At 37.7% G+C, this 22,788-nt stretch overlaps 1 protein-coding gene across 11 annotated transcripts in view; it reads right to left on the minus strand.

Annotated features, from left to right (window-relative positions):
• NCOA6 (nuclear receptor coactivator 6) overlaps positions 1-22,788 on the minus strand; it is a 91,078-nt gene that overhangs the window by 39,858 nt on the left and 28,432 nt on the right. For all 11 annotated transcript variants that reach the window (XM_038572062.1, XM_038572054.1, XM_038572059.1 and 8 more), the window contains 3 exons: positions 18,937-19,218; positions 13,434-13,589; positions 8,321-8,443 (listed from right to left, as the gene is read on the minus strand). In XM_038572062.1, coding sequence (XP_038427990.1) covers positions 8,321-8,443; positions 13,434-13,589; positions 18,937-19,171 — 514 coding nt within the window. In that variant the 5' untranslated portion in view covers positions 19,172-19,218. The remainder of the gene's footprint in view (positions 1-8,320; positions 8,444-13,433; positions 13,590-18,936; positions 19,219-22,788) is intronic.

Here is a 22,788-nt window from a genome sequence, read left to right on the forward strand (position 1 = left end):
TTAATGACCCCATCAAAAAGCGCAGGGTTTCAGACTGGATAAAAAAGCAGGACCCATCTATTTGCTGTCTACAAGAGACTCATTTTAGAACAGCCTACAGCCTGAAAATAAAAGGTTGGAGAAAGCCTGAAAATAAAAGGTTGGAGAACCATTTACCATTCAAATGGTCTTCAAAAGAAAGCAGGGGTAGCCATCCTTATATCAGATAAACTAAAATTTACCCCGAAGACTGTAGTGAGAGATGAAGAGGGACACTATCTCATACTTAAAGGATCTATCCAACAAGAGGACTTAACAATCCTCAATATATATGCCCCGAATGTGGGAGCTGCCAAATATATAAATCAATTAATAACCAAAGTGAAGAAATACTTAGATAATAATACACTTATACTTGGTGACTTCAATCTAGCTCTTTCTATACTCGATAGGTCTTCTAAGCACAACATCTCCAAAGAAACGAGAGCTTTAAATGATACACTGGACCAGATGGATTTCACAGATATCTACAGAACTTCACATCCAAACTCAACTGAATACACATTCTTCTCAAGTGCACATGGAACTTTCTCCAGAATAGACCACATACTGGGTCACAAATCGGGTCTGAACCGATACCAAAAGATTGGGATCGTCCCCTGCATATTCTCAGACCATAATGCCTTGAAATTAGAACTAAATCACAACAAGAAGTTTGGAAGGACCTCAAACACGTGGAGGTTAAGGACCATCCTGCTAAAAGATGAAAGGGTCAACCAGGAAATTAAGGAAGAATTAAAAAAGATTCATGGAAACTAATGAGAATGAAGATACAACCGTTCAAAATCTTTGGGATGCAGCAAAAGCAGTCCTAAGGGGGAAATACATTGCAATACAAGCATCCATTCAAAAACTGGATAGAACTCAAATACAAAAGCTAACCTTACACATAAAGGAGCTAGAGAAAAAACAGCAGATAGATCCTACACCCAGGAGAAGATGAGAGTTAATAAAGATTCGAGCAGAACTCAACGAAATCGAGACCAGAAAAACTTTGGAACAGATCAACAGAACCAGGAGTTGGTTCTTTGAAAGAATTAATAAGATAGATAAACCATTAGCCAGCCTTATTAAAAAGAAGAGAGAGAAGACTCAAATTAATAAAATCATGAATGAGAAAGGAGAGATCACTACCAACACCAAGGAAATACAAACGATTTTAAAAACATATTATGAACAGCTATACGCCAATAAATTAGGCAATCTAGAAGAAATGGACGCATTCCTGGAAAGCCACAAACTACCAAAACTGGAACAGGAAGAAATAGAAAACCTGAACAGGCCAATAACCAGGGAGGAAATTGAAGCAGTCATCAAAAACCTCCCAAGACACAAGAGTCCAGGGCCAGATGGCTTCCCAGGGGAATTCTATCAAACGTTTATTTTTTTTTAATTTTTATTTATTTATGATAGTCACACAGAGAGAGAGAGAGAGGCAGAGACACAGGCAGAGGGAGAAGCAGGCTCCATGCACCGGGAGCCCGACGTGGGATTCGATCCCGGGTCTCCAGGACCGTGCCCTGGGCCAAAGGCAGGCGCCAAACCGCTGCGCCACCCAGGGATCCCTCTATCAAACGTTTAAAGAAGAAACCATACCTATTCTCCTAAAACTGGAAAGATAGAAAGAGATGGAGTACTTCCAAATTCGTTCTATGAGGCCAGCATCACCTTAATTCCAAAACCAAAGACCCAACCAAAAAGGAGAATTACAGACCAATATCCCTGATGAACATGGATGCAAAAATTCTCAACAAGATACTGGCCAATAAGATCCAACAGTACATTAAGAAAATTATTCACCATGACCAAGTAGGATTTATCCCTGGGAAAGGCTGGTTCAACACCCGTAAAACAATCAATGTGATTCATCATATCAGCAAGAGAAAAACCAAGAACCATATGATCCTCTCATTAGATGCAGAGAAAGCATTTGACAAAATACAGCATCCATTTCTGATCAAAACTCTTCAGAGTGTAGGGATAGAGGGAACATTCCTCAACATCTTAAAAGCCATCTACGAAAAGCCCACAGCAAATATCATTCTCAATGGGGAAGCACTGGGAGCCTTTCCCCCAAGATCAGGAACAAGACAGGGATGTCCACTCTCACCACTACTATTCAACATAGTACTGGAAGTCCTAGCCTCAGCAATCAGACAACAAAAAGACATTAAAGGCATTCAAATTGGCAAAGAAGTCAAACTCTCCCTCTTCGCCGATGACATGATACTCTACATAGAAAACCCAAAAGCCTCCACCCCAAGATTGCTAGAACTCATACAGCAATTTGGTAGCGTTGCAGGATACAAAATCAATGCCCAGAAATCAGTGGCATTTCTATACACTAACAATGAGCCTGAAGAAAGAGAAATTAAGGAGTCAATCCCATTTACAATTGCACCCAAAAGCATAAGATACCTAGGAATAAACCCAACCAAAGATGTAAAGGATCTATACCCTAAAAACTATAGAACACTTCTGAAAGAAATTGAGGAAGACACAATGAGATGGAAAAATATTCCATGCTCATGGATTGGCAGAATTAATATTGTGAAAATGTCAATGTTACCCATGGCAATATACACGTTTAATGCAATACCTATCAAAATACCATGGACTTTCTTCAGAGAGTTAGAACAAATTATTTTAAGATTTGTGTGGAATCAGAAAAGACCCTGAATAGCCAGGGGAATTTTAAAAAAAGAAAACCATATCTGGGGGCATCACAATGCCAGATTTCAGGTTGTACTACAAAGCTGTGGTCATCAAGACAATGTGGTACTGGCACAAAAACAGACACATAGATCAATGGAACATAATAGAGAACCCGGAAGTGGAACTTTATGGTCAACTAATATTCGATAAAGGAGGAAAGACTATCCGTTGGAAGAAAGACAGTCTCTTCAATAAATGGTGCTGGGAAAATTGGACATCCACATGCAGAAGAATGAAACTAGACCACTCTCTTTCACCATACACAAAGATAAACTCAAAATGGATGAAAGATCTAAATGTGAGACAAGATTCCATCAAAATAAAAAAAAAAACAAAAAACAAACAAACAAACAAACAAACAAAAGAAAAAAAAAGATTCCATCAAAATCCTAGAGAAGAATACAGGCAACACCCTTTTTGAACTCAGCCACAGTAACTTCTTGCAAGATACATCCACGAAGGCAAAAGAAACAAAAGCAAAAATGAACTATTGGGACTTCATCAAGATAAGAAGCTTTTGCACAGCAAAGGATACAGTCAACAAAACTAAAAGACAACCTACAGAATGGGAGAAGATATTTGCAAATGACATATCAGATAAAGGGCTAGTTTCCAAGATCTATAAAGAACTTATTAAACTCAACACCAAAGAAACAAACAATCCAATCATGAAATGGGCAAAAGACATGAACAGAAATCTCACAGAGGAAGACATAGACATGGCCAACATGCACATGAGAAAATGCTCTGCATCACTTGCCATCAGGGAAATACAAATCAAAACCACAATGAGATACCACCTCACACCAGTGAGAATGGGGAAAATTAACAAGGCAGGAAACCACAAATGTTGGAGAGGATGCGAAGAAAAGGGAACCCTCTTACACTGTTGGTGGGAATGTGAACTGATGCAGCCACTCTGGAAAACTGTGTGGAGGTTCCTCAAAGAGTTAAAAATAGACCTGCCCTACGACCCAGCAATTGCACTGTTGGGGATTTACCCCAAAGATACAGATGCAATGAAACGCAGGGACACCTGCACCCCGATGTTTATAGCAGCAGTGGCCACAATAGCCAAACTGTGGAAGGAGCCTCGGTGTCCATCGAAAGATGAATGGATAAAGAAGATGTGGTTTATGTATACAATGGAATATTACTCAGCCTTTAGAAATGACAAATACCCACCATTTGCTTCAACGTGGATGCTACTGCAGGGTATTATGCTGAGTGAAGTAAGTCAATCGGAGAAGGACAAACATTATATGTTCTCATTCATTTGGGGAATATAAATAATAGTGAAAGGGAATATAAAGGAAGGGAGAAGAAATGTGTGGGAAATATCAGAAAGGGAGACAGAACGTAAAGACTGCTAATTCTGGGAAACGAACTAGGGGTGGTAAAAGGGGAGGAGGGCTGGGGGTGGGAGTGAATGGGTGACGGGCACTGGGGGTTATTCTGTATGTTGGTAAATTGAACACCAATAAAAAATAAATTAAAAAAAACTGTATTGTGGTCAAAGACTATGATCTGTCGATACCAATATTCGTTTATTTGACACAGAGATGGGGCACAAACATAGGCAGAGGGTGAAGCAGGCTGCCTGCAGGGAGCCTGATGTGGGACTCGATCCCAGGACCCTGGGATTATGACCTCACCCGAAGGCAGATGCTCAACCACTGAGCCACCTAGGTGCTCCCCAATATTTGGTATTTACTGAAAGTTGATTTTAGAAAAATACATGATCAATTTGTATAATGTTCCATTTATGCTTGTAAATATTAAGAAATTTTGAATTATATATCCATTATAGTAAACTATCTTATGTTATTCAAGTGTTATCCTTACTAATTTTCAAAATAAGCTCCATACATTAATTACTAACACAGGTCTGTTAATATCTTCCCTAAGAGGATACCTCCATGTAATCCTGTCCACTTTTGCCTCATATATCTTGATGCTAGGTTATTAAGTACATAAAAGTTTAGCTGTCTTTCTGATGACTACTTCATTTTATATCATACAGCAGCCCTATTTATCCTCAGTAATGCTTTTTTATCTTAAGTGTGTTTTATCTTATGAAAATATTGTTATATCTCTTTTCTTGGTTAATATTCACCTGGATTATCTTTTTTCCATCCTTTTAACTATAAACCAAATCCTTATGTTTTATGTGCTTCCTGTAAGAGCACATAACTAAATCTGAGATTATTATTCAACTTGATTAATCACTATCTCTATCAGTGTTCACAATACATTTACTATTAATTGCTAGTATATTTTGATTCATTTTATCATTTTATGATACTTTTTTCTTTTTTTTAATGATACCCCTGGCTCTTTTTTTTTTTTTAAGATTTTATTATTTATTTATTCATGAGAGACACACACAGAGAGAGAGAGAGAGAGAGAGAGAGAGAGGCACAGAGACACAGGCAGAGGGAAAAGCAGGCTCCATGCAGGGAACCCAATGTGGAACTCGATGCCGGGACTCTAGGATCATGCCCTGGGCTGAAGGCAGGCGCTAAATCACTGAGCCACCCAGGGATTCCCCCCACCCAGCTCTTTACCCCTTCTTTTTCTATGGTGTTTTCCTATTTGTTTCTGTGCTATTTTCCTAATTTTCTTGGATTTTTTCCAACATGTCCTCCCTTTTTACCCCTCCATTACTAGTTTAGAAGTTATACATTTTATTTCTATTATTTTATTTTTATTTATTTATTTGAGAGCGAGAGTGTGTGTGCATACAGAAGCAGGGGGAGGAGCAGAGGGAGAAGCAGATTCCCCGCAGGGAGCCTGATGTAGGGCTTGATGTGGGGTTGGACCCCAGGACCCCAGGATCAAGACCTGAGCCGAAGGCAGATGCTTAACTGACTGAGGCCACCCAGGTGCCCCTCTATTATTTTAATGGTATCTTTTGTCAAGACACACTTGACTTAAAGTCTAAACATGTGACAATCATTATTGCTAAATGAGCCAATATTTATTTAGATTTAACCCATGTTGACCAATTATTTAGCTCAGCATTCCTCCTAGATCTTATTTCTTCCATTTTAGGTTCAATTTCTTCTTTCTGAAGTAGATTCTTGAGCAGTTCAAATTAGCAAGAGTCTGTTAATGGTACCTTCTCTTAGTGTCTTTGAAAATATCTATTTTATACTACTCTTTATAGTATAGGTAGGTTTAAAATTCTAGCCTGTCAATTACTCTCTCATCACTTTGAAAATATTGTTTCAGGGTTTCCTGGTTTTCAGTGTTGCTGCTAAGAAATCAGCTGTGATCTGACAGCTTTTTATTTGTAAATAACTGGTCTTTTGAGTTGTTTTTAACATTCTCTTTGTTTTTCATGTTCTACAGTTTTACAATTTGTGTCAAATGTGGATTTATTTTTATTTACATTGGTCAGGATTTCTGAGGATTCACATCTTTCACCAATTCTGGAAAAATTTCAACTATTCTGACTATTGGTCCTCCTCATCCTAGATCTATTCTTTCACTAACTATATGCAACTTGACTAGACTCTTTCCACTCTGGTTCTTTAGTACTGGCAAGAGCATCACTGATTATCTCTCATCAAGCTACCACAATACCAAATGCTCAGACTTTAGTGGAGAACTATAACTACTGACCCCCTACAATAGGTACATCTACTATGTGGTATTCCATAACAGTCTAATAGCACAGGTCCAGATATATCACAGGAACTCTGTAAACATCAGCTTCATGGCTCAGGGCTCATCCAACTTCAAGCACGAGCTCAAAAGATTATAAGCAATATTACCTCATTTTTTAGGTGAAGAAACTGCTGCTTAGAGAGGTGTAGGGACTAGTGTGGGGTAACCAGGAAATGGCACTGCCAGGATAAAAATCTAGTTTCAATTTTATATGGCCAAGTTCAGTAATGGTTTATAAATTGAGCCTCTCCGTTCTACTGTATTTCTTCATGAGCTACTGTGCTAGGTAAGGGAGGTGAATGACTGGGTATAGTTTCAGGTGGTTACTTACTCTGCTTCAACTGCAGCAGCGTGCTTTTCTGTTTATCTGAATAAAAGGTCTTGCAGCAGAAAAAGTCTGAAAGCCACTAGTGTAGTGCAAAGAGCACTAGACTGGGAGTTAGATCTGTGATATTAGCCTATTGCGATTTGACCCAGGGTAAACTGCTTCCTTTCTGTGAGCTCCAGAGAGTTTCCTCAGCTTCTTTTTTTTTTTTTTTTTTTTTTTTAGATTTTTATTTGAGAGAGAGAGAAAGAGTGTGTGTACATGCACAGGGGAAGGGGCAGAGGGAGAGGGAGAAGCAGGCTCTCCACTGAGCAGGGAACCTTACTTGGGGCTCCATTCCAGGACCCTTGGATCATGACCTGAGCCCAAGGCAGATACTTAACCGATTGAGACATCCAGGTGCCCCTGGAGTTTCCTCAGCTTTAAATGAGAGCCAACTCAATTTCTCCCCTTTTTTAGGGGGATAGGAGCGGAGGGAGAGAGAGAATCCCAAACAGGTCCATGCCCAGTGCAGAGCTTGATGCAGGGTGATTGATCTCACAACCCTGAGATCATGACCTGAGCTGGAATCAAGAGTCAGATGCTTACCTGACTGACCCACCACACACCCTGAAAGCCAACTCAATTCTAATATATATTTTTTAATAATAATTTGAAATTATTTGTTTATTCACGAGAGACACAGAGAGTGAGGCAGAGACATAGAGGGAAAAGCAGGCTCACTCCAGGGAGTCCGATGCGGGACTCAATCCCAGGACTGTGGGATCACGCCCTGAGCTGAAGGCAGATGCTAAACCACTGAGTCAACCAGGCGTTCCTCTAATATATATATTTTTAAGATTTTATTCATTTATTTATTTGACAGAGAGAGAGAATAAGAAGGGAGAACAGCAGGCAGAGGGAGAGAGAAAAGCAGACATGCCACCGAGCAGGGAGCCTGAAGTAGGGCTTGATTCCAGGACCCTGAGATCATGACCTGAGCCAAAGGCAGACACTTAATCGACTTAGCCACCCAGGCACTCCTCAATTCTAGTATTCTGTGACTCAGAATATTGAGTTCAATCTTTAAAGAAGAAATTTGTTTTACTGGAAAATTTAGCAAATAATTTATAACTCTTTCAATTTCTAAGTACCAAAAACACATATTCTTTCACATGCTTCTTCAGATTCCATGTAAGCACACAAGAACTCTCAGGTCACAGATTCTCAGCCTCAGAGAAAGTGGGAGTTGGAAAACTACATTCTCTACTATGCTATAAACATTCTGAGGGTAGAAAATATTTTATTCATGTATATCTCCAACACTTAGCAGAGGTCCTGTCGTCTAAAAAGAACTTAATAAATGTTTCCTGCACAGCTCAGTGCTCATGTATTTACCTTTAAGCATGAACCCATGCTCTGTGACTCTGCCCTCCTAAGAGAGATTTAAATCTTACTTTCCTAAACCAGAAAACAGAGATGTGCCAGAAACCCCCATCTATTTTGCAGGACCCAAATGATTATACATTAGCAAATAAAGAGAAACAAGTAAACCAGTAAAATGTCCTACAATTGAACGGGAGACCTCACCTGGACCACCGGCCATGGGAAATGCTGCCTCCATCCTAACTGAATTTCCGGCTCCCATGGGTCCATTCATTCTCACATCTTGGCTTCGGTTCTGAGCCAAAGCCAGGTTGATAGCACCTTCCCCTGAAAATGATAGGTTATAAAAAGGAAACCATCAGAATAAGATGCAAATGTTGCTTAAAAACAGGTACACAAGAACTTTAGTTTTTTGTGTTTTTGAAGAATTATGGTAAGCTTACCACCACAAAAGGTTTAAGTTCAATACTATATAGGTCTTCCTTCAACTTCATTTGAGTAGGTTTATTTACATGAAGAACAAGGAGAACATAACAATCCTCACAATCTAGCAGATAGGCAATTGTGAATGATAGTGTCAGGAGATGGCTTGTAACTCTGAGTATCTATGTTCAAGTAGCTCATGGTGTATGCATGTGTGCATGTGTGTCTATGAGCGTGAGAAGGAAGAAAATGCTCTCAAATTCTCAAAATCCTAGATTACCTTTCGGGAATTTACAATCAGAAGGTAGAGACATGAATAGGTTTAATGGAGAAAGAACATATGATGGTATATTTGTGAGCAAAACATCATTTCCCTTTCAACAACTGCAACATAAACAGGTATCCATTAGAGATATTCATGCAATAAAGAGTAGGTAGGTTGCTACTAATCTACTTTTACAGCATCTAATGATCAAACCAACATTTGTACAGTTTTTAATGCTTACAAGATTTTATCTCATTTGAACCTCACAATATCCTGGTAGGTAACATAATTATAAGCATTACAATTAATTTGAGGTAACTCTAAACTTAGAGATAACTTAAATTCCACTTGGTTTAATTATAAAAAGAAACAAATTTCAGGAAACTTCCTGCACTTAATCCAAAAGTTTGACTATTGTTACTCTGGATGACATCACCACCTAGTGGACAGATAGAGTATAGCTAGCTGGCGGTTAAGGAAGTGAAAGGAAACCTTGTATTGATCCGCATCCTTCTGGCATCATTCCATACCGTGGGGTCCTGGTTTATAGAAACAGATAACAAAGCAGAAAGCTAATGACAGCACAATAGTTTCCTCTGTCTTGTCACTGATAAAGTCACCTTTATGTATTCAGTATTTCAACCAGGCAGGTAGACTGGTCATAGGGCACAAACATCCTACTAATAAGGGACCAATCACCAGGAACTATCAGATACTCTAAATTGCCTATGGGAGTCAGGAATGAAAGGAAAAAAAGAGACTACAGATCTTGAGGGTTTCCAATGAAGAGAAGGAACTATTAATATACCAAAACTGCTAAAACATTCTAAGCAGAAAGTGTATTATTTTTGAAATGGACATATGAACCACACATATGATTTTAAATTTTCTAGAAACCATAGTAAAAAGGTTAAAAAAAAAGGTGAAATTAACCGTAATATATTTACCCAGTATATTCAATGTATTATTATTTCAACATATAACTAATACAAATAGTTAATGATATATTTTATGTTCTTTTTTTTGGAGTGCTAAGTCTTCAAAATCCATAGATGGCTGGTGGCTACCACAATTAACAGCCCAGATGTAGACCTTGCCTCTCTAACCTCAACTCACTATTTTCTACTTAAATAAGGATTCAGCCTTAGTGGCATATTTTTATAGTTTCTTAGGCACACAAAGCTGCTTCTCACTTTAAGGCCTTTGCACATGTCATTCCCTCAGTCTCTAACAGTTCTCCTGCTCTCTTCACATAAGCCAACTTCTCAATTTTCATGTACTCTTAAGTATCACAGGCCCCAAAAGACCTCCAACTGCCTTATCCAAGGATAGATCACCCTTATCAGAACATCTTGTTATATCTTCAGTCCATATCCCCGAATGAGTAATGACTTACTCATTCACTTGATTTCTTGTCTGCCTCCCCCATCACTGTACAAGGGTAACCATAAATCTGCCCTAGTTCCCTTTTATCTATCGTTCAGGGACAGTTATTAATAGCACCCTTTTTACTCTCAAAAGTGTCATTTTGGTTGATAAATTATATGGCCACCCTAATTATACCCTTAAGACACAGAACAGTGTCTGATACATAATAGCACTCATTGGCTATTTATTAAATATATTATGAATTGTCATCTTATAACCTTACGAAGAATTACAGGCATTTTCTATATGATGAATACATTCCTGGAAAATCCCACATTCTGTCAAATCTCATGCTGAAAATAGCTTTTATGGGAAAAAGTGTTGCTGGAACCTTAAAACGCTATTGGTTTTGTAACCAGCACTCTAATAAAAACAGTAACTGATGGAAGCAACATATCCAGAAACGTTTACGGTGTCAATGCTGTAATCAGGTGCTGAGATAATGCAGATGCAGTAGAGCTCCTGAACCAATGAGGCTGCAAGCTCAGGAGGAAGTAAAACGTCACAAGCTAAGTCTGGGGATGCACTTCTGGGGAAAGGTATCTGAATGTAAGTTCAGATTAATTATCTTAAAATAGAGCTGAAAGGACTTCCCACCTATGCAGCAGCTGAGGTTTTTTTTTTTTTTTCTTTTAGATAATCATCTATTTCCACTATTCCAGCTTCCCTTGTCTTGTTTATATGAATACACACAATTTCCACATTATATTACTATCATTCCCCTAATTGCCAACTGCATATAAGCTAACTGGTATCAAAGAAACACACATGAGGCTCCCAAACTTGCTGATTAGGGGTCAGCAAACCACAACCTATGGGCTCAATCTAGCCTGCTGCCTGTAATAATTAAAGTGTTGCTGGGAAGACATCCATGTTCATTCACTTACATATTGCTTATGGCTGTCTTGTACTACAACCAGACTGGAATTGTGTGACAGCGGTCTTAGGTTCCACAAAGCCAAAAATATTCTCTGGCCCTTTACAGAAAAAGTTTGCAGACTTCTGCTTTAAATCACCATGAATGGAGGGGTCACGAAATGTCCTCAAAAAAGATGTCTTCCCAACTCCCTGGCTAAAACTCAGAAAAGGAAGGGTACAGAGAGTGTTCTTCAATGGAAAATAGGCTGTTGGGAGAATAACCTGTCCCTGAACCCCTGCAGCAGACACCATGGCGTGGCAACATCTCTTCTTACAATATACAAAGGCATCAGCTTGTTACCAGTTTTACAAAAGCAAAGCTTCTGCCACCACTTTAGATTCTGTCTGAATTCTGAGGGAGTGTGGAGAAAAGGAGATCACCTGGAACACATATGTACTTCCTAAAAAGTTAAAGAACTCTTTCCTGTAATGTGATAATCATTGCCATTTGTGAATTTCATAACTTCTTGAAATATATGTTATCTATTTTACATCCCTGATGGTACTTATGCTTTAATCTACAGCGTTAACAATAAAGAGGAGCCAGCATTTTATCCTTTTTTTTTTTTTAATTTTTATTTTTTTATGATAGTCACAGAGAGAGAGAGAGAGAGGCAGAGACACAGGCAGAGGGAGAAGCAGGCTCCATGCACCGGGAGCCTGATGTGGGATTCGATCCTGGGTCTCCAGGATCGCGCCCTGGGCCAAAGGCAGGCGCTAAACCGCTGTGCCACCCAGGGATCCCGCATTTTATCCTTTTAAAAAGAACTTATAGGACGTAGGTCTGATTAAAAGAAGAAACTGGTGTTTCCTTTCTCCAGTAGGAAACACTACCACATAAGGTTCAAAGCCCTTTTAACTCACATAAATAGGTAACAGAGACTATAAAACATTTAGTTTTTAAGAAACCACTTCTATGTTCTATAAAACATAAGCAGCCTATCTAGTTTTATTGCAGGCAATAGTTGTTTTACTCCCACTCTTCCCCAAAGTTCATCCAATATCCTACAGATTGCTGTGAATAAATTTTACTTTTCTGGATCCTTTTAGATAATCCAATTTTTTTTTCATAATAGATGGATTGTTATTTAAACCACTATTCCCTTGTTTATCAAATGATGGGGTTTACCCCATTTCTCAAAATACATATATAATCATTTCTAACTTCCTCTGTGCTCCCCCATACTTGGTACTTATATATCTCTCACAGGTTTGTCTCCCTAACTAAAGTCAGGAGTTTCTTTTGAGTTCGTAACAGCAAGGACCATATTATTCTTATCATTGTATGCCAAGTGCTAAAGCAAAGTGGTGCTATTATGTGTGTACTTTCCTTGTTTTCATTCAACATATGTCTACCAAGGAACCTAACATGTTCCAGGCAAGCAGAGCTACAATAGTGAGCAAAACCAGACATAGCCTCTGCCCTACTGGATCTTGCAATCTAGGGGGGAATAAAATAATAATCAAATAATTGCTCTGATGAAAGTGTGACATAAATGATCTAAGGAAAAAACCCAGACTTTTGTGAGAGCACATAAAGAACACTGACTTCATCAAGGAGTTCAGAAAATATATTTTCAAGATGATTTAAGCTGATAAACTTGAAGGCTGAGTAAGTGTTAAGTAAGAGGAGGGGGCATGGTAAGGGACATAGAGAAAACATAAATGCAAACGGCTGCAGCTAAAGAGGCTTGAACAGACAGCAAAGAGAAGAGAGTTGTAGGAGTTACGATTGGATGAGAAAGGTGGAGGTCAGACCATGCAAAGCCATGATGTCTTGGTATAAAGTTTGGTCCTTATTCTGTGAACAATAGCAAGCCATAGCAGGGATTTTAAGCTGTGTGTATGTGTGTGTGTGTGTAGCGTATTTTCATTTTGAAAAGACCACTAAGGCAAAATATTTGAAAAATGAATACTGCTACAAAAAGGACTATTCAGGGCCTCCTAATCTCTGTTAGATAAAGAAAAAAATACTAATGTTTATTTGAAGGAAACAAATGAAATTATATATTCTTTAAAAGACAAATCAGTTCCTGGTCAGGGTGCCAATAAATTCCAAATCTGACAGACAGACAAAATCAGGCAAGGGAATGGAGTCTGAGACTGTGGATGCTAAAGCATCAGAATCCAGACAAAGCCTCAATTCTTCTTTATCCTATGGTGCTGCAATGTGAAGCACAGGTTACATGAGTTACCTGGCATTCTGAAACACGAGAGGAACAGACAAGCAGCACAGAAAATTCTACATCCTACTCTTGTTATGATTTGGGTCCAGATGGGCACCTTCAATTTGAACGGAGAGGATCCCCAGATCCCGAAGCTGCTGGTTGTTGCTCTGAGCCAAGATCCGTAACCGCTCCGCTGCTTCCCGGGGGATGTTGAATGTCACACGCACACTGTTCCAGGGCTCCACCTTCTGTACCTTTAGCTTGCTGGATTCTTGGTCATGAAAGAAAGCAAATTAATATTAGTAATTTTTTAGCCACCAGAAAACATGAAACAAACAAACCAAAAGCAAAAGAACAAGGCAGAGCATTGGCTTGCAGTAGCTTTGAGAGGTGTCTTTGGCATTAGGTAGATTTCAAATCAAATCCCAGCTCTACCACTTAGCACCTGGGTGACCATGAACAAATTATTTAAGTTTTCTGAAACTTACCTTCCTCTTCATGTAAAAACTACTTCATGAGATTTTGAGTACTAAATGAGAAAATATATGTCCAAACCCTAGAATAGGATCTGACACACACACTGAATACATGGAAAGCAGTAAGATGGAGAAGGGAATGCAAGAGAGAAGAGAGATAAGTTTAAATGAATAGACTAGGGTCTAGTTCTGGACTCAGTTAAATGTATGTGAACTGGCATCATGAGACCATGTAGTCTCAAATTTCAGTGAAATTCTGTAAAAAATGGGATGCAGATTATGCCAGTTCATATTCATATTTAAATATTAATGAGTATCTCTGTGCAAGATAGTCACAGAGAGGGAGAAAACATTTCTTCCAATGTCCTATAAATGCTTCAATTTAAGAAGGGTTTAAGTCATTTTTGATCTAAATTTTTTCCCCTGCTTTAAGAGTATAATTTTTACTGAAGCACCCTGAAGGAAAAAAAAAACAATGTAATTTGATAACAAAGCTTCAGTGAGGATATGAAAACATTACATTTCAACAAGTGTGAAAAGTCAATGCAAACTTTAGGACTTTTTTTTTTTAAGATTTCATTTATTTATTCATGAGAAACACACACAGAGAGAGAGGCAGAGATATAGACAGAGGAAGAAGCAGGCTCCTTCCTGGGAGCCTGATGCAGGACTTGATCCCTGGACTCCGGATCATGACCTGAGCCAAAGGTCGACGACCCTCAACCACTGAGCCACCCAGGTGCAGGACATGTTTTTGAAAGAATATACAAAAGTTAATAGAGGAGGTTAAGTGTTGTTTGTAATTGTGTTTTACAGATGGAAAAGTAAATCCCAGTCCCAATTAGCTGATAAAAAATTTTTTTTCAACAACCCAGACAACATAATTTTCCCTTTTGTTATGAACTTGGCTAAATTAAATCTTTGGTATCCTCTATTCAGTTTGCATTTCGATATAAAGGAAATGGGTCATACAGGTATATGTGTTGTCAAATCAGATCTACCTACAGACCGAGGAAAGTACCTACATGTTGCCTAAAGCCCCTTCTAGCTCCAATACCACTATACATTGAAAGTTAACTTATCCAAACATGGAGTTCACTTGTTCTAATGTGGAAAAAAGAAACTACTTGCTAAGAGCAGTGAGGTAATACAACCACAGAAATTTAGAAAGGATTAGGCAATAATTAGTTCAAGTCTATTTTACAGATGAGGAAACTGAGGCCAAGAGAGGCTGTGATCTGCCTAGAATCTTGTGGTCACCTACCAGCATCAGAGATGGCATTAACATCCAGCTCTGATTCTCAGGTCAATTTACTTTCCATGACACTTATGCCTCTGAATAGCAAAAAGTAGGAAAGCTAGAGATCCTGATTCCATGGAGTGTTAGGTACTATAGGGCTTCTTCTCAATCTAAAGAGTACTAGAATTTTATACAAAGTTTAAACAAACATCAAATTTGTTTATGGTATTATCTATTTGTGATATGGTTATTTAAAAATCCTTGTCTATAAAATGGTTATATTTTATCAAAAATTTTAACTTCTATCATACCTGAGAAGATTTGACTTAATATACTTTTGGACCAAGAATACAATCTTATATTTGGTGATAACATCATAAATCTGGGTTTGGTAATTTATTTGAAAGCCACAAATAAACTGATTCAGCTATCTATCTACCTTTTATTTTGTAATGCAAAATTAAAGCCCCACTGTGGTGCTTGAACTCACAACCTGGAGGTCAAGGTCACAAATTCTACCAGCTGAGCCAGCCAAGAGCCCCTGATTCAGCAATTTAAATCAAGAAAAAATGTGAATAATTAAGAGCAATGAACAATTTCATGCTCACTCACACAGTTTTCCCTGTGTAATATGATAAATTACAACTATAATATATATTTAATTTCATGTATGCTGTTCTAAGCTGGAAAAGCTCTTATATTATATTCTGACCATAATTATGGTGACAATGATGGCAGTAACTGCAACTTTAACACATAACATTCCCTAATACTATGCTTTACACAGAAAAAACACACATACAAAGCCCTTGAGAAAATGACAGCTTTCCTCCTAACATCAAATCTCAAAGGAAAAGAAAAACAACACTAAGCCTAAAACTCTTTTTTTTTTTTTTTAAGCCTAAAACTCTAATCACTACTTGATCACATCAGGATTTGTGATAGAAGAATAAAATCTAGAGGTGCCTGGGTGGCACAGTCAGTTAAGCATCCAACTCTTGGTTTCAGCTCAGGTCATGCTCTCAGGGTGCTGAGATTGAGCCCCACTTTGGGCTCCAAGCTCGGTGTGGAGTCGGCTTGAGATTCTCTCTCTCCTCACCCTTCGTGCTCCCTCTCTCACAAATTAAATAAGTAAATCTTTTTTTAAAAAAGAAAATAATAAAATCTAGGCTTTTTTTGTCGATGAGAGTAGAAAGAAATGGAAATCATTTCTAACCAGGAATGATTCAGAACATCTAAACCAAGGTTCAAAAACACAAATGCCCACAAGACCCAGACATGTGGGTCTAAATGTATGAAGAAGCCAGAGAGGAGCAATGTGAGATGAGGGCCTGCCCTAAATAGAAGCTGCTCCTGAGCACCATCAGGAAAAGAGAGTTCAGTGTTTATAGATCTTTCATTTTTAGTGCTAAATCCAAAGTCTGGATTTGTATGTAAAATATTTCAATTTTAAAAGCATCGGCAATGAAATTCAGACATTAAAAAAACAAAAAAAAACGAAAGTAGAGCCATAACACAGCAAGCTGCCAGCTGGGTAACCTTTCATCTAAAATTTAAGAAAATGGGGCACCTGGGTGGTTCAGTGGTTGAGTGTCTGCCTTTGGCTCAGGTCATGATCCTGGGGTCCCGGGATCGAATCCTGCATCAGGCTCCCCACAGGGAGTCTGCTTCTCCCTCTGCCTGTGTCTCTCATGAATAAATAAAAGAGAATCTTAAAAATAAATAAATAAAACTTAAGAAAACATATTTCATGTACGTTTAAGTAGAACCATGAAATAAAAGTTTTTTTAAGCTTTAAGGGGCCTTCAAGCTCCAGTATTGAAGGAAGGAATGGAAACTGAAGTTTGGAGTGTTAAAAACAATAAATAAACATGGGTCTTAAGAATTAACTCCTATACATTAGAGCAGATAATTTAAGGATTACTATGTTAAGCAATACCTTATCATGTTCAGTTTCTCCATGTAGTTAAAAGTAATACAACAGCATTTTTTATTTAAAAACAAATTCTACCTCTGATTTCAAGCTATATTACATAGCTATAGTAATAATAACAGTATGGTATTGGCATAAAAAAAACCACACAGATTAATGAAACAAAATAGAAAGCCCAGAAATAAACCCACACATATATGGTCGATTCATTTATGACAAAGAAGCCAAGAATATGCAAAGGACAGTCACTTCAATAAATGATGCTGGGGAAACTAGACAGCCACATGCAAAGGAATGAAACTGGATCACTATCTTATACCATACACAAAAGTTAACTCAAAATAGATTAAAGACTTGATGTAAGACCTGAAACCATAAAACTAGAAGAAAACATAGGTGGTAAGCTCCTTAACATTGGTCTTGGCAATTTTTTAAAAATGTGACACTAAAAGCAAAAGAAACAGAAACTAACAAGTGGAACCACATCAAACTAAAAAGCTTCTGCAGAGCAAAGGAAACCATCAAGAAAATGAAAAGGTAATCTACTAAATGGGAGAAAATATTTGCAAATCATGCATCTGATAAGGAATTAATATCCAAAATACATAAAGAAATGAGACAATTTGCTAGCAAAAATCCAAACAATCCAATTAAAAATTGGGCAGAAGATCTGAATAGACTTTTTTCCAAAGACTACATGTAGATGACCAACAGGTAGATGGAAGGTGATCAACGTCACTAATCATTATGGAAATGCAAATCAAAACCACAATGAGGTATCATCTCATATCTGTTAGAATGGTTATTAACGACCAAAAAAAAAAAGTATTGGCAAGGATGTAGAGAAAAGAGGAACCTTCGCATAGTGTTAGTAAGAATGTAAACTGGTGCTGCCAGTTTGTGGAAAACAGTATGGAGTTTCCTCAAAAAAATTAAAAATAAAACATATGATCCAGCAATTCTATTTTTGAGTATTTGCCTGAAGAAAACAAAACCAATAACTCAAAAAGATATCTAGACCCCTCATGTTCACTGCAGCATTATTTATAAAAGCAATATATGGAAACAACCTAAATGTCTGTGGATAGATGAATGAACAAAGAAAATGTGAAAAAATGTGAGGAAATACATAAACCCATTATATATATATATACACACATATATATGTATATATATATATCAACCTATATATATCAATATATATATAATATATATCAATCTCACATATATATATATATCTAATGGAGTATTATTCAGCTATAAATAAGAATTTTGCCATTTACAACAAACATGGATGAACCCTCAGGGCATTATGGTAAGTGAAATAAGCAGACAAATACAGTAAGATCTTACTGACATGTGGAATCTTAAAATACAAAACAAAACAAAACCAAACCAAAAACACCAAGTTCGTAGATATAGGGAACAGAATGGTAGTTGACAGAGGTTGAAGATGAGGGGTGGGGAGTGGGTGAAATGGGTAAAGGGGGTCAAAAGGTACAAAGTTCCAGTTGTTGTCATAGGGATGTAACGTACAGTATAGTGACTATGATTAGTAATACTTTACTGCATATTTTCAAGTTGCTAAGAGAATATATCTCAAAAATTCTCATCACAAGAAAACTGTGGGCATTATACTATATACTGGCAAATTGAATTAAGTAAAAAATTTTGAAAAAATCAAGAAAACAAAATTGTAACTATATATGGTGACAGATGTTAACTAGACTTATTGTGGTGATCATTCACAATACATAAAAATATGGAATGGTATGTTGTATATCTGAAACTAATATAATGTATATTATGTCAACTATACCTCATTAAAAAAATTCTAAAATTCTAATCCTGCACTTAAAATCAGCCTTTCAATCCAGTATAGTTTTACTTTGTAAAACTCAAGAAAATTACAGAAGAGCAAACACTTTAAAAAAAGAGTAACGAGAAGAAAATAATTAAAGCAAATTACCCATGTGTAACAAATTGGGCACATTCTCCAATATTGTGTCCAATTTCCATTTGAAGTCTTTATCATCTATATTTCCTTTGAAGGCCACAAAGATTGTGGAATCCTCCAAAATATTCTCACTTTTTGTGTCATCATCTTCTAGTCCAGAATCAAAATCCATCTCTGAGTCTTCCATTGTTGATGAACACAAGGAAGTATAGATGTCTTCTAAGTTTGGAAGGTCATCCAAAACCATGGTGAATATTATTCCAGTAGCATATGCCAAATGGAGAATAAGAAAACCTTTGAAAAAAGAAAATTAAAAAGGTATTATAAGTGCATAATTATAAAATAAAATCAACAATGTATAACCCACTGTTCTGTGAAAACTATAATTTATTTGCCAGGTAATAAAAATTAAGAAATTACAAAGAGGATAAACTAATTAAGATATTCTGTAATAATTAGTTTTTCTTAAAAGACTTTATTTGAGAGAGAGAGAGAGAAAGAGAGTACAAGCAGGGGGAGTGGCAGGCAGAAGAGGCAGAAGCAGAGTCTCCGCTGAGCAGGGAGCCCAATGTGGGGCTTGATGCCAGGACTCTGGGATCATGACCGGAATCAAAGGCAGATGCTCAACCAACTGAGTTACCCAGGTGCCCCTAATAACTAGTTCTTAAAAATATTTAAAATAGGGGCAGCACCTGGGTGGCTCAGTTGGTTGAGCGTCGGACTCCTGATTTCAACTCAGGTCATGATCTCAGGGTCATGGGATCAAGTCCCATGTTAGACTCTAGTCAGGGTGGAGTCAGCTTTTCTCCCTCTCTCTCTTCCCCTCCCTCTCACTCTCTCTCTCTCTTTCTCTCAAATAAATAATTTTTAAAAAAATACTTGAAATAAAACTTTGCCAGTTTTAAGTAAAGTTCCTTTTATTATAATTTCTATGTCTATTATGTCATAGGCTACTTTTTGGTAAGCCTATAATATGGGGAGAGGGAACAGAGATCACAAGAAAATAAAACAAGTTATATTTGGAGAATAATTTATGTAAGTCTTTGGCCCACTGAGCAAGGGGCTCCCTGAGACTCTTGTTATTCCTATCCCGATAAAAGTTTCAGAGGTGCCAATGTTTTTAGAGCCTTTCTCTTTCTCTAACCTGAAAAGCACAACTTGACCCAATTAAAAAAAAAAAAAAATCCAGAGGACTACTTAAAATCCTAAAGTCTTGAGAACCCTTTAAAACAACGTTTAGGGGATCCCTGGGTGGCTCAGCGGTTTGGCGCCTGCCTTTGGCCCACGGCGTGATCCTGGGGTCCTGGGATCGAGTCCCACGTCAGGCTCCAGGCATGGAGCCTGCTTCTCCCTCTGCCTGTGTCTATGCCTCTCTATTTCTCTCTATCGTGAATAAATAGATAAAATCTTTTAAAAAAAATAAAACAATGTTTAAAGGGTTATTAGTAGTTATATGGCTAAAAATAATAATTCAGGAAAAAACAAACAAAAAAATGTTTTTAAATACTTTTAGGAAAGGAAAAGAAGTGGTTAACCCATGTTTCTGGAGGGAAAGAACTTTGTCCTGGACAGAACTAAATTACTTTTAAACTTTTAGATCTGGGCAGCCCCGGTGGCTCAGCAGTTTGGTGCCGCCTTCAGTCCAGGGCCTGATCCTGGAGACCCAGGATCGAGTCCCATGTCAGGCTCCCTGCATGGAGCCTGCTTCTCCCTCTGCCTGTGTCTCTGCCTCTCTCTCTCTCTCTCTCTCTCCCTCTCTGTGTCTCTCATGAATAAACAAATTTTTAGATCTAGAAAAATCACATTATCGGCTATTTTCAGTTACGTTCTCTACCAAAGAGTACATGTACTAGAGATCACATTATGTGGCCATTTTCTTCATTAGCTTTGGGCCTGAAGATCACATTCTTAACCCAAAAGTGAGTGAATATGAAGAATGACATGGAAACATAAGAACCGGGCAGCCCCAGTGGCGCAGCAGTTTAGCGCCTCCTGCATCCTGCAGCCTGGGGTGTGATCCTGGAGACTGGGGATCGAGTCCCACATCCGGGCTTCCAGCATGGGGCCTGCTTCTCCCTCTGCCTCTCTCTCGCTCTCTCTGAATGAATAAATAAATAAGTCTTAAAAAAAAAAAAAAAAAGAAAGAAACATAAGAACCTCATACAACTCTTCTAACTTAAAAACATTCCTTACATAAACTATAATTACAACTTTGTGTTTTTTAAAAGATGGATAAGGAAAAAGAACCGAAAAGAAATTCACAAAAATGCAGTGATTGTTCTAGGTTGGTAAGATCACTGGTAAATTTTCTTTTCTTATTTTCCAAATACACTAGAAGTCACTGCGGATATGCAAAGCTAATTATGCTGTAACATGGTTATATTACCAGCACAAATGGAAAAAATGTATCAACTTTTAAAAACTGTTTAACTTTTTTTCTTTTTCTATTTTAAAAGTCACTTAAACTTCTTAAGAATAAAGACTTTCCCAAAACAAATTTAAGCTAAAATCTTAGGGGGAAAAAAAATTCCTCTGTTTTAAGTATGGAAAACAAAACCCAATCCTTCGAACAGAGTACTTTACAGTTTGGCAAGTATATCATTTTCTAGTACTGTGATTATTACAAAAGAATAGTGTGATTTGAGTGGTTAAAAAACAATAGCGTTCAAGAAATCCCTCATAAATACTGTTGCCTTTAGTCAACTAACATCTGTACTTCACAGATTTAAAGAACTTTAGAGGTAAATAAACAAGACTAAGAAAGCTTTAGGGCTTAAAAGCTGCTGTTCATTAGGAAAATGACTGCTGATAACTGCTGAGACTGCCTAAAATACTGGAGCTATTTAGTAGCTATTCCATAGTTGGGATGACTGCAAGAAGGATTTCAAATTTAAGATATGTTTTCCAAAAGAATCTTTAACTGGAAAGAAGGAAGCCAACTAAAAACCTTGGATTTTGATAGTCTTCCAAAAAGGTGACATCAATCATGCCATGAAGGCTAATTTTTATTTTTTAAAGATTTTATTTATTTATTCAAGAGAGACACAAAGAGAGAGAGGCAGAGAAGTAGGCTCCCTGTGGAAGCCTGATGCAGATGAAGAAGTAGGCTCCCTGTGGGGAGCCTGATTCAGAACTTGATCCCAGGGTCCTGAACTGAAGGCAGACGCTTAACCAATGAGCCACCCAGGCGTCCTGGGAATCACTGCTAATTTTTTAAAAAGATTGATTGACTTAGAGAGAGAGAGAGTAGGGGGAAGGGCAAAGGGAGAAGGAGAGAGAATCTCAAGCAGATGCCCTGCTGAGCACAGAGCCTGACGTAGGAGCTGGATATCATAACCCTGAGATCATGACTTGAGCTGAAATCTAGACTCAGACATTTAACCAACAAAGCTACCCAGGCATCCTGGGAATCACTGCTAATTTTGTTAGGCGTGATCATAATGGTGTTATGGTTATACAATACAATGTTCTTACTGTTCAAGAGATGCATACTGAAGCACTCAGGAGTCAAATGTTATAATGCTTATGTTTTACTTTAATTGAGGAAGGGTGGCACTTGAGTGGCTCTGTCAGTTAAGTGTCTGATTTTAGCTCAGGTCATGATCTCAGGGTCCTTGGGTCAAGCCCTGAGTTGAGCCCCAAGTCAGGCTCTGAGCTCAGCAGGGAATCTGCTTGTCCCTCTCCCTCTGCTCCTCCTCTTGCTCTCTCTCTCTATCTCAAATACATAAATAAAATCTTAAAAAAAAAAAATTACAAAAATAATTAAGGAAAAATAGATTAAGCAAATATGGCAAAATGTTAATAAAGGTTAAATGCAGGTGATGGGTATATAGGTGTTCATTATACTATTGTTTATAGTATAAT

The sequence above is a fragment of the Canis lupus genome, chromosome 24, assembly GCF_011100685.1.
Source record: "Canis lupus familiaris isolate Mischka breed German Shepherd chromosome 24, alternate assembly UU_Cfam_GSD_1.0, whole genome shotgun sequence".
In the NCBI taxonomy this organism is placed as follows: domain Eukaryota; kingdom Metazoa; phylum Chordata; class Mammalia; order Carnivora; family Canidae; genus Canis; species Canis lupus.